General features: G+C 38.6%; 1 protein-coding gene across 2 annotated transcripts in view; it reads left to right on the top strand.

Annotated features, from left to right (window-relative positions):
* The window catches only part of OGFOD3 (2-oxoglutarate and iron dependent oxygenase domain containing 3), a 94753-nt gene that overhangs the window by 25394 nt on the left and 53337 nt on the right, over positions 1–16022 (top strand). For both annotated transcript variants that reach the window (XM_077833119.1, XM_077833120.1), the window contains exons 5-7: positions 5624–5688; positions 6300–6356; positions 14234–14387. In XM_077833119.1, the coding sequence (XP_077689245.1) occupies positions 5624–5688; positions 6300–6356; positions 14234–14387 (276 nt within the window). The remainder of the gene's footprint in view (positions 1–5623; positions 5689–6299; positions 6357–14233; positions 14388–16022) is intronic.

The following is a 16022-nucleotide window of genomic DNA, read 5'->3' as shown; positions in this document are numbered from 1 at the left end:
CTGTTAACTTTTAAATCTTTCATATAAACGCTTTTTAATTTTTTAGACCTCTTTTTAGCCAAACTGATCTCTCCACAGTTTGCAGTTGTCCTCCTGATTTGAGTTGCTTCATATTAAGATGTAGACTCTATTCCAGCTCTCTTAACTTTCTATACCCCTTCATTGTTTTTTCACAGCTAGACACACCTGATATTGCCTGCCATGCCTTTTAGTTTAAGAGTCACTGAGATTCAGGGTATTTTTTTGGCTGGACACGATATCATGACTTATTGTACTAAACTCAAAGAATTGGTGTTCTCTGGCCTGTCAGTTTCTCCTCCCTTTATGTCTGTTATCCTTTTCCCCTCTGTTGGTGAATTTTAAGTGTAAGACTTGACTTTTCCACCCTCATATGTTAAGAAATTCCCCGCAAACTTCTGAATTGCTGAAGTCACCAAGTTATGGTGCTAAGCTTTTTCTCCTGTCTCCCTCAGTAATGATTCATGGATAAATATTCATAGATTTTAAGGCTGGCAGGGACAATTACGATCATTTTTCCTGACCTCCTGCATGACACAGACCAGAGAACCTCACCCACTTATGTGCTGCTTCTGAACCATGATTAATTTCCCTACAGACTGATTCTAAAATAGCTATGCTCATCATTGTTTTATTTTATTGTCATTCTTGTTGGCATGATTGCCACTTGCCTTCATTTAGTTTTTAGTTGCTTCTCTATAAAGACAGTGACCTTGGCTTTTCTATGCCTCCCTTACACTGTGTTCCCACTTGTGTTTAATGTTCCAGTTGTGATTCATTCTTTCATGGCTCCGTAATTACTGTTCTCATAACTTTTCTCCAACGTAAATTAAACTCATCCTGTTGATTACTGGTGCTATTGGCATTTGTGCAGAGACACCAGAGAGCAGTCTCTTTTCCTCCTCTCATAGTTGTCTCTCTGTTCCTGGTTCATGGCCCTGGAGTATCTTTATAGCCCCTGAGTTGCTGTTAGCTCTTTATTTCCCAGGGATGGGGCAGGGACTCTGCATCCCATAAACAATACTCTTCCCCATTTCTTGTCCCTTACATTGCCTGCAGGTCACAAATTGGTTCTTCACGTATATTAAGCATCTTACTACCCCTTTGTAAGTAGCTGCCACATCACTTTTGGCAGTGTACATCTTCCATCTTGCTTTATGTCCCTCCCAGTTATATCCTGCTGTTGCCTGGACTATTTCTTTCCCTTGTCGATTAGAGGGAATTGTCTGGATTCTTCCACTACTGGCTCATTGTTGTTTCCATGAATGCATCCGATGAAGTGAGCTGTAGGTCACGAAAGCTTATGCTCAAATAAATTGGTTAGTCTGTAAGGTGCCACAAGTACTCCTTTTCTTTTTGCGAATACAGACTAACACGGCTGCTACTCTGAAACCTGTTGTTTCCATGGCTCGCCTGCTCAAGCACACTCCACCAGCCTTTTTTCTAGCTCTGAAAGCTGAACTGATCACCTCTGAGGTGCTTCTTAATTCTCTGAAAGCGCTAAAATTGGCTCTCCTTGATGCCTGCCTGCCTACACCTTTTGCAACCTGTCTTGATCTTTCTGCTAATCCCAGTTCAATGTTGTCTTCCCATATGAGGATGATAGACAAAGAAACTACTAACAAGGCTTGGGGATATGAAGATGTCTAAATTTGTGCTTCATTCTTTTAAGGGAAGTCCAGAATCTTCTAGTAGAAATTCTGTTCAATGGCAAAAGGGAAATTGTTCTATTATAATCACTCTTAAAAGGTGGGTGGAAAGTGTTAGCAGTTGTTCTGCCATCTCTGTACAAGCTTTATCAAGGCTTTCATGCTGGGCATGTTGAGCTGAAGTGAGGTGTGACGTATCTGGATCAGAGTGCTGAGATTTGTTTGGGTGTAGTGTTGCCATAGTCTTCCTCCACGCTAACTTCCCAAGTGTAAAAATTGGTACTGAAAGGCCAATAAACGCCTAATGTTCTCAGATGGCTTTATGCGAAAATAGCTGTGATTCAGCTTCTTTTCAGGACAGCAATTGAACCAATAGAAGCCCTGTGTATATGTATAATTGAGCCCTTACATGCCTCTGGCATTCAATCTCTTTTCCCTCTCTAAGGCAGTGCTGAAGACTATTCATTCTCTTCCCTGCTTCTTTTCAATCTCCTCCATCTGCCTTTCCAGGCTTCATATTGCAGCCATTGTCTTCCCAGCCATGGATATCTTTCTTTTTTTGGGAGCCCATCCGCTGTCTTTTCATTCTCGGGACTGATCATTTTGGATCCCCTGCATTGCTGCAAGCCCATGCTGCTTCAGGAAGCAAGAGGAAAATTGGTATTTTGAATGAATGCTTAGGGTAAATTGAAGTTGGGAAGCAAAGGAGTTTTTTAAATTAAACCTACTTATTTAACTATATGTCCTGCCATTCTTGGTTATAACATTTCCTGGTCTTGTCTATAAAAATGCTTACAACCATTACAGAGCTTCTGTAGCAACTTCACAATTACGGCTGTACCTTAGATTGTTGCACAGAAGTTGAGGTCTTAAATAAGACTATTACACTGAGGTTTGAGTAAAGCTTATTGCAGGAGCTCTCCTTGGGTGACTCTTGAGGTAGGATGACTTGTCTGCATTAGTCCTCTAAATGCTTTTGGGGGACTACAAGGGAGGAGGGGTCTGCGCACTCCAGGCCGTGTCCATTTTAATAGCTTGATAATGTATGCACTTTAAGAGACTGGGGAAAACACACAGATGGATGGTGGAAGAAGGATATTTCCTCAGTATGGGGGCTGAAGCAGAATCCATTGGGATTCCCCCATTTCAACCCTGAGCATTCAAAGCCTCCTGGTTGCAGCAACGCTTTCTGGCTAAGAGGCTGCATGTGGCTATTAATGATGTCCTTGCCAAGCATGGTCCCAGAGGAATGGTGAGTGATGCAAAACCTTGCCATGAGGCTGGGGGAGACCCTGCAGCTGCATTGTTAGCTTAGACTGGTCAGCAATCTTGTGTATCCATATCCCATGCTGCCACTAGATAGCTCAGTCATCTAGATATGGTATCTTTGTACTTCAAATAACATGTAATGATAAAAATGTGGAATCTTGCCTAATGAAGAAGGGCCATTAGAGCACTAGGATGTATCCTGCTGGAAAGATGGAGTTTACATTGTGTATGGACAGATCACCTAGTGGTATGACCATCATTGCCTGTGACCTATCCAAACAACTTGAGTGGTCACAAGTCCTGTCACACAGGTAGCAAAGAGACCATGTATGTATCACTTTGAGAAGGGCAGGATTCCACGGTGAGAATATTTAAGAATGTTACACATCAAAGGATGTCAGCTCATTTAACTATCTCTTGCCAGTTGGACCCCTGCCTACACTGAAAATTACATTAGTTGAGTCATAGAATCATCATAGAATAAATGCAAAGTATCATAGAATATCGGGGTTGGAGGTGACCTCAGGGGGTCATCTAGTCCAACCCCCTGCTCAAAGCAGGACCAATCCCCAATTGTTGGCCCAGATCCCTAAATGGCCCGCTCAAGGATTGAACTGACAACCCCGGGTTTAGCAGGCCCATGCTCAAACCACTGAGCTATCCCTCCCCCCTAACCCTTCTTGTTTTTAAATCAGGTTCAGCTGATGCAGGCTAAACGTATTCTGATTTAGAAGTAAATCTTGAGTTAAAAATTACCAGTGGAGAATCCACAATGAACCTTTATGAGTTGTTCCAATGGTTAATTATCCTCACTTAAATATTTACATCTTCTTTCCGGTTTGATTTTTGTCTAGCTTTAGCTCCGAGCCATTGGATAGTGTTATACCTTTCTCTGCTAGACTGAAAAGCCATTATCAAATACTTCATTCCCCATGTACATATAAACTGTGTTCAAGTCATCCCTTTTAATCTTCTCTTTAAGCTTAAATAGATTGAGCTCTTTTGGAGTCTAGCATTACGGGGCATGATTTTTAACCCTTTAATCGTTCTCTTGGCTCTTTGCTGAACTCTCTCCAATTTATTAACATTCTTCTTGAACTATGGGCACCAGAACTGGACACAGTATTCCCCAATTTTTGTCATCTGCAACCGTTATCAGTGATGACTTTTTCATCCAGGTCATTAATAAAAATGCTAAATAGTGTAGGGCCAAGAGCGGATCCTTGTCTGGAGCCCCCTAGAAACACATCCATCCAATGGTGATTCCTTGTTTATAATTACATTTTGAGACCTATCAGTTAGTCAGCTTTTAATCTAGTTAATGTGTGCCATGTTAATTTTATATCATTCTATTTTTTAATCGAAATGTTGTGTGGTCCCAAGTCGGGTACCTTTCAGAAGAATGAATCCATCTGAATGAACGACATCACCATTATTATTTATCAACCAAACTTGTAATCTCAAACAACAAGATAGATCCTGTCAAACTAACTTATACTGTTTTTTCTACAAACCCATGTTGAATGGCATTAATTGTGTTACCCTTCTTTAATTCTTTATTAATTGAGTCCCATGTCAGCCGCCCCATTACAGTGTCTGGGATTGATGTCAGACTGACAGGCCTATAATTACCTGGGTCATCCCATTTACCCTTTTTAAATATTGGCACAACATTGGCTTTCTTCCAGTCTTCTTGAACTTCCCCGGTGCACCAAAACCTGTTGAAGATCAAAACGGATGGTCCAATGAGCTCCTCAGCTACCTCTTTTAAAACTCTTGGATGCAAGTTATCTGGACCTGCTGATTTAAAAATATCTAACTTTAGAAGCCGCTGTTTAACATTTTCCTGAGATACTAGTGGAATGGCAACAGCTGATGAGACGGCATCATCTGTTTTGAGTTTCTGATGGCTTGACTCAGACTGAGGAAATAGATTGAATTTTCAGGATTGCGGAGAAAAATTGTAGTTACCTTCTAGGTCTTTTATTTTTAATAACTAAAATGTTAGAAATGCAATAGTTACCATTGGCTCTAGGAGGATTTAACTTTTTGGCTTCACATCAATAACTGTTGTCTTAAACAGATTTTCTCTGTTTAATTTTACAATATTATCAATGTGAGTGAGGTGTGGGAGAGGCTCCTGGGAAATAAAATTTGCTGTTGTTTTGAGGGGAGGGAAAAGAAAAGGTTTAACTGAAGAAAAGGTATGGAGAGGATAGATACCAATGCTTCTCTAGGTACTTATGGCCCATATCACTGATATCTGCGTGCCTCACAAACATTAATGAATTAATACTCTCAGTGCCACTGTGAGTAAGAGGAGGTATCTCCGTTTTTCAAATGAGGGTTTGAGGCACAGAGAGACTGACTTGCCCAAGATCGTGCAAGAAGTCTGTGGCAAGACCAGGTTTGAACTCGAATCTCTGGAGTCCCAATCCAATGCCTTCTCTTTCTAAGGCTCCTATCAATTTGGTATCTAAATGAAAGACCTACAAGAGAATAGCATTTATCATTGTGTATCTGACTGTTGGGGAACAAATAATTCTGTTTGGAAGAGTGAGGGAAACAGCATTCAATGAGGATAGTTTGTGAGAAAGATGATTTAAATAAGGGCATAAGCTTTTCCATGCTTATCAGTGTGTTTTTCCCCCCCCCCCACCCCTTTTTACTTCTGTCTCCTTTCCCAGGCTTCAATCTTGGATTTGCACTCTGGAGCTCTTTCAGTGGGGAAGCATTTTGTTAATCTGTACAGGTAAAGTGGGACAATGATTTACTGTCTCTCCTTTAGCCTCCTGCACAACTTGGGTGTTCTACCTTCTCAAAGTGCATAAGGACTCATGTATTAGGGATTTGATAGATCCTGTAAAAGCTTTTGTGGCACCAAATCTGACATAATTGTTATTGAACTGGGCTCTTAGGAAGCTCTTAGTAATTTCATTTGTAAGATTTACCTTTGTGTAATACTGGATAACAAATTACTCTTGTGCAGTTCTAAGTCCATAGCTATATCAATAGTAGAAGAAACACAGGGTTTTGCACCAGCCTTTTAAAAGGGAGAAATCTATGTTCTTATTTTAAGCAATATTTTCTTTGCCTGGTAAATGCTATCAATATTTATTGAGTTTGGGTCCCTTTTTATTTTAGTGACATCTTAGAACAACACTTTAGGAGCTGTGCATCTCTTTAATCATCACATTCAAACAGTGGGAAGGTTTGTGGGGCTTTTGTATCAAGTTTAATTTATTGAATATTTGTGGAAAAGATGAAGCATAGATGGGGGATGCAGATGAGAAGATGCAGATTGATAATGTCAAACAATCAGGTTCATAATCCCTCTTCTTAGACTCTCTCTTGTTTTTGTAGATACTTTGGGGATAAAATTCAAGAAGTCTTTACAGAAGAGGATTTCCAGTTATACCGGTAAAGGCATTCAGTAATTGGAGAATGAACCAAAAATATAACTTCACTTTTTTATCTGAGTTGCCCTTTTGAGATGCCATGTTAACAAAATGTTCTCAATCCCACAAGATTTCCTACCTCTCCTATGCTAACAGTGAGAAACTCCTGTCCCAGATAGGCCCATCCAGCTGATTTACTAATGCAACCAGAAAAGAAGGTGCTCTACTTGAATCCAGAGGCTGGAGACACAGCACTGAGGCATGTTGGTGGAGATCAAATGCATTTTAGCTCTAGGCCCTGTTTCGTGAGTGTTTTAGGATATATATATTGTAACATATATGAAGGGAGTCCTGTCCTGGTGTATTGTTTGGGACTGAGCTTCAACTAATGATGATGAGAGGGTAGACCAAGACACAGAAATAGTTAAAGGGGAAAAGGCTCTTTAGTGTTCTGGTTGTCTGGCTAGATAAGTAACACTATCTTTTTTACAGGGCCATAATATGAAATATTGCTGTAATGGAACATGCCTTGTGGTGATGGTGTTTAATCTTTTATACAGATTGACTCACTAACATGACTGGCACAACATGTTTTAATACGTTTCCTATCTCTGAAGACATGTATAGCCAACATTTAGGAACAAGCCTTTTTACTACTTTGCTGAATGTTCATAGTAAATTAATTCTGATTTTCATGGAATTTTGTGTAACTGTAGATCTTGACATGAACTGCAGAGCAGACTTGGTTTGAAAATTTTGTGTTCCAAATTTATTTAACTTTTATCTTGTAATTCTCAGTGTATTTCTGTTGTCATTATGGAAGAATATGAGCTCCCTCTAGTGGCTAAAGTATTATTGGTAGGTAGAGCTGGATGAAATTTTTTTTTTTCAGGTGAAACTTTTTTGCAGAAAAATGCAGATTTGGGTTGACCGTAGCACTTTGCAAATTTGTTGTGGTTCACCAAATTGTTACATCAAATAAATGAAAAATTTCGCAAAAAGTTTAAACATTTAGTTTTGACATTTTTGAAATGAAACATTTTCAGTTTTTGAATTTGCAATGACTTTGTTTAAAAATTTTTTTTTTTAAATTCACCTAAAAATACTTGAAATGGAAACGAAATATTTTATTTTGGGTTGAACAAAACACTGTGTTTGACCCAAGACAAACTTTAAAAAAAAAATGTATTTCACTGTGTGTATGGAAAAAAAAATCAATTATTTGTACAGCTCTGTCATTAAGTTCCTATAAATGCTGATCAAAGTTTGTTTTGCCTTGTTCATGACTTGTCTGTTGAAGTTGGATTGGAGTTGTATTACTCTGGTAGTTTTGCCTGGTTTAACTTGACCACTTTAAGTGGCTAATCTTTGTCTAACTTGGCCTTTCTAGATACCATCGTCTTAGAGATGAGCTATGATGTTTTTATACATGAAAAGTATTTTAGATTTTATCTAATCCTATCTATGTATAAACTCCCCAACCCCTGTCACCATATTAGTAGAATTTAGAAATAACCATAATACTCTCTTTTTCCTTCCCAGCCTGTAGAAATAACCTGATTAATTTATGGGGTTTCTTTTTTATGTATTTCCCTATTCCAAACAAACTGGAATTTATAAGAATTGTATAAGTACTTCACATTTTTGCCCCTCCCACTTGGGGAATAAAGCAGCAGCTAGTGATTATGGACTCCTTAGTTGGTATAGAGAATGTTTCAACCTGCCAGAGACAAGTCACAAACAAAATATATTGTTAAATGCTTTTGTTCCTCTTTAATCACGACTCCAGTAGCGTATATCTTTAATGGATTGTTGTATGCTATCTTGAGGAGCATTTATCTTTATTACTTCCATTTGCCTATCCAGGCCTGTTTAAAAATACACTCTGGAGAGCACTAGCTAAATAAAATGCTCATCTGAGTGTTACTGATTACCACAGTAACAAACAAGAGCAGACATTCGAGAAGGCTGGTTTTTAAACTGGCCGTGTCAAAATAGCCGCTGCTTCAGAATGAATTATAATTTCTGTGCCCTCATGCTTTATCCTCTAGCTTTCAAGATAGTAATTCTTCTTGTTTGACTCTTTCTGTCTGTATCTTTATCCAGAATGGAGACCTTGGAATATGCATCCTTGGTTTAAAAGCGCTCCCCATCCATGGCATTAGAAGAAAATTACACCAAGTTACACCAAATTGTGTTTTAAAAACTTGTCAGAGTGTAGATGTGCAAAGAATTGAGTGAAAGCCAAAGAGTATTTATTACCTTGCCCACTGTCATGCTGTTGGGAGTGGCTCACGACTGACTGAGAGTGCCAACTTCAGGGTAGACACCCCCAACTGGTGGTATGTTCTATAATTGGATTTTACCAACCCCATAACAAATGTGAACTCCTAGATCATTGTAACAGTCTTACCATGAAGTTGCAGACAGTGCCCTTGGGCCCTCCAGTCTATCTTGCCACCCAGGCAAGCTGGACTTAGTGATAAATGGTCACATATACCAAATACCACAGAATATTCAGGTGTTTTCCAGTCCGAAGAGACCAGCCACTTACTCCAGATCAGTTGTGCCTTAGATCTTACACCAATCACGTAATACATTAACTAAAGGTTTTTTAGCTAGGAAAAAGAAATGAGAGAGTTATTTAGAGATTCAAGGAAGCAAGCATACATACACGCATGAATTTCAGTCTGTGATTCAGCATGTGAGAGAGATGTAGTAATCTGTCAGCACTGAACGTCTTTTTAGGGCATGACTCAGGTTGACCCTGGGGAATCTCTGCTTTTTATTTCTTCTCTCCAGCCCTTGTGAGACTCCAATGTGCAGAAGGCCTTGTCACATACTTCTCCATGATGCCAGTGCTGCAGGCTCCAAACTTAAAAAGGAGGTTAATTTGAAGTATTTTTTTTCCTTAGACTCTAGCCTCACTATTGTTTTTCCCATTTCTCTTCAGTCAAAGAGAATTTCTCTAATTTAGTACAGAGTAGATTTCACTACCCCCTTTCCTATAACTGTGCTACAACACTTTTCTTCCCTAAATCTGTCATATGTATTTCAGCATCATCCATGACTCATTATGTGAAAATGCACAAGGGTTGCTGTCAACAGAAATTATGGGGAGTTTTCTACTTTTCTTTCTACTATTGACTTGGTTTCATGCTCATCAGATGTCATCTGTGCTAGCAAAGCTATTTCCATTGTGTCCGAGCAAAGTGGGAATACATCCTGAGCAATTGCAATGGTGAAATAGGGGCAAGATACCATGATTTTCATTTTGGAAAATTCAAGGATTTGTTTGCCTTGACAAGAGTTTTTTAAATAGAGCTGCAATATAGTATGGTTGTAGATAGAAGGCTCTCTATAGTCTCAAAAGAATTTATAGATTAAAATATATAGAAACTACCTGGAATGGCAGCAAGGAGAACAGGAGCAAAATGTTTAAGTATGGGTTTGATACATGTTGCAAAGTCTGAAGGTCAGGTTTGAGGCATGGGAAGTTGATTGTAATGGAAAGATTGTAGGCCAAGCAGAATGATTTTAAAACCAGTGCACAAAATAGATGTGCTAGCTTCTGGATAAACTACTTTAATTTCCTTTGTTTGCGTAATGTGTATCCAGAGAAGTTGCATTTGTATGACTCTAGAGAACATCTCCACCTGTAAAAGGGGATATCTGATTCATGGCACTTGGGTAGAGAATTGATTTCAGCACGCACAAAGTTAATTTACTATCACAAAGTGAGTCAATGAATAGGAGATTGTTTTCGTGGGGAGAAGATCAGAACGTTGCTCTCCTGTAAATGCATATTTACCAACTTGCTGTGGTCAGATGATGGAGGCTACCTGAATGTAGTGTATATGTAGGGGAGGAGGGGAGACCTGGGACTGTTTAAAGCATTCAGCAAAACATGCTGCCTGCTCTGCATAAATGTCCTGTCCTAGGTTATCAGCCCCATAGATGGATTATTTTGTCACGTTTGCTTGTGGTTTTAAAGGCTTGATCCAAAGCTCACCAAAGTGAATGGAAAGATTCCTGTTAACGTCAATGGGTGTTGGATCAGACCCTAAAAAATAACTTGTACTTCCCACTGTACATACAGCTGAATCTGAGAGGGAGGCTAGGATAAAGTGGGAGATTGTGTCCTGTTCCCACTGAGAGACTTATTTACTATTTTGTTCATGACTTTTGCAACCCTCCATATTTTTCAACTTTTATTATAATACATTTAACCCTTCTGTTCATTCTGCTATGCCTATAACTTAAACGATGAGTGTCCTTTACCTGTAGTGCTGGTCTCGTGTGTTTGGTGGTGGTGGGAAATGAGGTGGTGTTATAGATCCAGTCTCTGACACACCACTATATCTCTTTGAAATCAGCAATAATATAAATAAAATAAATGCCAAATTAAGCTGCTACATGTGGTTCATCTTGATGCAGAGCATGAGTGGAACTTCCTTTAGGTAGAAATACTTCGATTTCCTGTACTAGGAGCTTTCATAGGCTTGTTTATTAACTGATACTTCTATGTAACTCTCTGCATTAATAAGCAACATAACTACTGTGAAATCAGTTAATGTAATTCTGGTAATTTAGTTCATTTACTTTTTTAAATTTCATTTTTCTATCCGTATCATGGGAAATCAGCTTTTAGGTGCTCTGTTTATTATAACCCTCTGCAGGTGATATATTTTTTTTTTTTTAAAAAAAGGAGCTGCTTTTTTTTTTTTTCTGACCACATTTACTTTTCTTCATATGAAGCTGTTTGTTATAACGTTCTTTGAGATCTGTTTAGCAGATTTATATCAGGTAAGCATTTTAAACTAAACTTTCCAGGTTTGAGGATAATTGCAAGACAATTATTAAAACACAGATCATCTTCTGTTGGACCAGTTTTTTGTCTGTCTTGGATTAATCTAAGCCCATGAATCCTTGGACCTGATGTCCACTCAGTGGGACAGTTAGTATTTCATGTATATTTAATCGGCATAAAGACTGTCTTCACATATTCAAGGAAAATAGTCACTGCAGGTGGTCCTGATTTTTTTAAAATAGAATGAGTTGATTGCTTTAATTTTTTTTTTTTTTTAGAATAACAGAAGCTACTATGGCCAGATGATGGCTCACAAAGACATGAAACTAGTGATGCAAATTCTGCATTGACTTGAACTCCAGAATTTGGCCCTATTTGTTATCTTTGGGTTGGAAAGGGAAGAAGACTTGTTCAAGATGAGCTAGAAAATGTGGGTTGGTTTTGATAAACAGGAAGCAGATTTCCGTCTCTTGAAGGATGTGCTTGTTTTCACTCAGCAGCAAATTAAGCTTAGGAAAAGGAATAAACTTTTATAGTAACCTTTGGCAGACCTGAAGCAGTTACTTTTTTTTGCCTTCTTGTAAATGAAGAAAATCTGAGCAGAACTTTATTTCCCCCTTTCCATTTTACAAATCATGCAGTCTTGTCTTGTCCGAAGTCATTACATTGGGGAGTGAAGCTTTAAGGCAGCTTATAAGGACTGGAGAATGTGCTTCAGTAGTAAGGTTTTTAAAAAAAGGAAAAGGCATCAGACTTAGAGGGAAATCAGTGTTGCTTTTAAGGTTCTCTGAGGGCGTAAATGTTATAGACTTTATTTGGCATTTAAAACAGGGTGCCTGGGGACACTAAGAGGAAGGATGGTACGGTGGTTAGGGCACTGACTGAGAATGTGGGAGATGTGGGTTCAATTCTCTGCTCTGCCATGGACTTCCTGTGTGACCTTGGGCAAGTCACTTAGCCTCACTATGCCTCAGTTTCCCATCTGTACAGTGAGACTAATAATGCTTCCGTGACTCACAGGGCAGTTGTGAGGATAAATACCTTTAAAAGATTGTGAAACTCTTTGAGATCTATAGATGAAAAGTGCTCTCTGTGAAATAGACGTTATTCTTCATTATAATAATAAATATTTGAGATTTAAACCAGTTTAAAGAAAGATGCCCTGAAAATGAAGTGATGACCTTGTTCTTGGCCTTTAGGGACAAGCACTTCAGCATAGATATATTGTAGCTATCAGCTGGGTCGGGCCCACCGGCATCAAACCCAGGGGACAGATTGTTTTTCCTTTGCCTTTGTGGCTGCTACCCCCCCACACCCCTAGTTGTTAATCATTCTAGTGATGGTTTTTACAAAGCACTGAGCGCCCTCAATTCATGGTGAAGCAAAACGCACATTGACAATGTTGATATCTTGTAGGATTGGGCTCCTACTGAATCTCTGCTTGATCCCGAGAACAGAGGGACAACAAAGTACTTACACATCCCTATTCAGCTTATTCATGCTTGATGGTGAGCATGTGCTTAAGTGCTTTGCTGAATTGGGACCATAAAGTGTGATGTGTGAGCAATATGCCGTGGTGTTAGAAACATTCCTTCAGGACAGAGAGATGGATTCAAAGACCCAATACTGAATATCTCTTTCATTTTCCATTTCTCTGACCTCAGTCTTGTCAACTCTCATGGTATTTAATGTTTTTCTTGAAGCCCTAGCTCGTGGAGTCGTGTGAGATTACATGAGAATCTTACCTTTCATTTAAAAAAAAAAAAAAAAATCCGGCCTTTATGGTTGCGGAGAGAATCTGGAAAGTGTGACTCCGAAAGGCTCCAAAATCAGAAGGCTAATAAAAAGTACCCCAAATGTATTATTTTGTAAAATCTCATGATTTGACAGCATAAGAGGGCTGATTCAGGAGTTTTGAATGCATGGGGTTGGCAGTCCTGTGATAAGTATTTGCCCCTCAAACCTGACAGATCTGACTTTCAGCCTTCCTACTCTTTGTGACGATCTATATTTAAAACCTCTAGAAAAGTATTTGAGAGCATGTACTGAAATCTCTCTGAAGTTTGGTACTGCATATTGGAGAAACTTTTAATAATGGGTATAAGCTACAAAAATGATGATGCAGTTCCACTGGGAAGCTTTACAAGTGTGTTTACTTCCAATGAAACCTTTTTCAGTGTGCCTTTTTAAAAAAAAAAATAAGAAAAATCTGCACTTGAAAAGCAAGAACAAGGAGAATAATTGAAGAGTTTAAAATATTTGTTTAAAACTGAAAGGAAGCAAAACAATGTAAAGGTTAAAACTTGATCTTCCCATCTCAACACTTAATTTCCTTTGTTATGCTTGTATCTCAAGATACAAGTTTTTGGAGGTGCAGATTTCTTATCTGGTCATCTGCTGCAGATTAAAGGGATATCTGTCAAATATTTTCTGTTTTAATTTTGTATTATTTATTAAGCCTATAGGTGTACGTGGCATTTTACAAAAAGATTGGGGCCACAGAATTTGCCCTAAGGAACTTAAAATAGAGAGCCTTGTTTCTGTCTGTCTGTCTCTCTCTCTCCCTCTCTTGCCATTTTATTAAATTTTGGTTTTATTGGGTTGGCTTGGGAGTATGGCTCATTGTTGGAGAGACAAGAACGAAATGGGTTGGGAGGAGGGATGTGGAGAAGGAAAGAGCAGCTGCATGGTATAACTAGCTTTTAATTTTTTTTCATTCTTCTATTTGTTATGCCCTCTTAGAAGCCTGTAAACAAAATGCCAAACTTTATATATAAAAGAAAGAAAGAAAAGAAAAAATATTGCTTTTTAGCTTCTGAGAATAAAAAGAAAGGAAAGCAACTTGAGATGGTGGATTCTTATAGCTCTGATCCAGGGTTGTTAAGACAAAGGGGAGAAAAAAATCCAAACTCCCTGAAATATATTTGCAGAGGTAAATGTGATGAAGAAATTTAAGCTGGGAAAAGCAGTGACAGTGGACAATCAATAAACTGTAGGAGCAGATAGTGAAAGAAGCCGCAGAACGATAATGTCACTCTGGTTTAAACTGGGACCTGTGCCACGGTGCTGTGTCATGTTCTTCTTTGCAGTGATGTAAGGCGGAGAATTCAGCAAACAATAGCTCAGGCATTTGGTATCAGCTCTTCTTCCATGTATCTGACCAAGCCAACCTTCTTCTCAAGAATAAACAGCACAGAGGCCAAGACAACGCATGATGAGTACTGGCACCCGCACATTGACAAGGTAAGTGGCAGGTTCAGAGAGGCAGAATGTGTTTCCTTTTGGGATTAAATCACTTTGGAGACTGAGTACCCAAGTGTACCAGACCATAATAACGATTGCAGTTGGGAGATGTTTGTAGGCTGGTGATATAAAAGTTGTTTCAGTGAAAGAAACATGGATGAAGAATACTCCAGCTTGCCTTTGTCATACTGGGAGCACACGACAATATCACTCATTTTTTTCAAAAGTGTAGTTTACCTTTAAAATCTTTGGTATTTTCTGCTGGAATTATTCAACCATGCGATACTCTGTAAATACAGTAAAAGCTTTGTTATCCAGCATGTTGGAGAAATATGGGGTGCCGGTTAATCAAAAATTCCGGTTAACTAAGAGTTATATTTACCAATGGAATACCAAGTTTCAAAGCATTAGAATACAATAAAACGAATAAAGTATAAAATAGTATACAGGTACTCACCAATCCAGTAGTAGTACTTCACTGCAGAGTGGTTGGTTTCTTGAAGCACTTAGGTGTATACAGGTAAAGCTTCTATCCAGTAGGTTATCTTATGACACTACATATCACTATAGGCAGCACATGGCGTTCACCCAGATCGCTTAAATACACTTAACACTAAAACTATACTGAACGCAATTTAATCTTTCTTTGATGATTCAGAAGGCACTTCAGGATCTTGCAGTGCCTCAGGGTCATTATTATCAACATCAATTATCATTGTAGATTTAGAAGATGTAGGAGATTGGGCTGAATCTGTAATAACCCTATAACACACTCTGGAAGCTGCTTTTTTGAATAAATCCCTGATATCAGCTTGCTTACTTGTCTTCTGCCTCTTTTGCATAAACGTAGAGTGCAGAATGTGCAATTGCATAATGCCCTGCGCAGTACACTAGTCCCGGTTACTAGATTGAAGATTGGATTGGGAGATATCAGAAATGCCCATTAATAGAACTTACTGGTTGATAAAGTGCCGGATAACACAGCTTTTACTGTTATCAACACCAGTTAAAAGGAGGGGTATCTGCCCCGTGTGTGTGCACGCGTGTGTGTGCACACATATATAAAATTTTAAAATAATGTAAACACAAAGGCAGTGTTATGTCTCAAAAAATACATTGCCATATAATACTGATTCTAATGTGACCTTTGTTCTTCCAATCCTAGCAGATCAAAAGGTTTGGGGTCTTGGTGTAAGATAAAAAATGATGTAACACTTAATTGTGAGACGTACCTAATAACATCTGCTACGATGTTCCCATATCCCAATCCTGTGCCTATAAATATTAGTTTGTATTCAGGATACCCTTGTGGTGGGACACTTCACCCATACTTAGTAGCAGTAATCTCGTTCAATGTGATATATCTGTTAAAGTTTTATATCCTTTGCTATTGCCTACTATGGTGGGTAGACTGATGTTGCTTTAGTAGGTGGCTGTGTATATTACACTTTTTCTTCTCTTTTTGGCGATTTATAACTTTGATATGCAGGTGAATAAAAACATTCTGTAATGTAGAATGCTTGTCAGTCTAAAATTTTATAAGGATAAAAGCATATCTGTATAAATACATATGGTACTCCTGCCTCCCTTTATATTTCAGATCGTGTTTATTATTACTCAGGCATCAAGAAAAAA

Source organism: Eretmochelys imbricata, chromosome 14 (genome assembly GCF_965152235.1).
Source record: "Eretmochelys imbricata isolate rEreImb1 chromosome 14, rEreImb1.hap1, whole genome shotgun sequence".
NCBI lineage: Eukaryota > Metazoa > Chordata > Testudines > Cheloniidae > Eretmochelys > Eretmochelys imbricata.
This window is presented reverse-complemented; position numbering and strand designations above follow the sequence as displayed.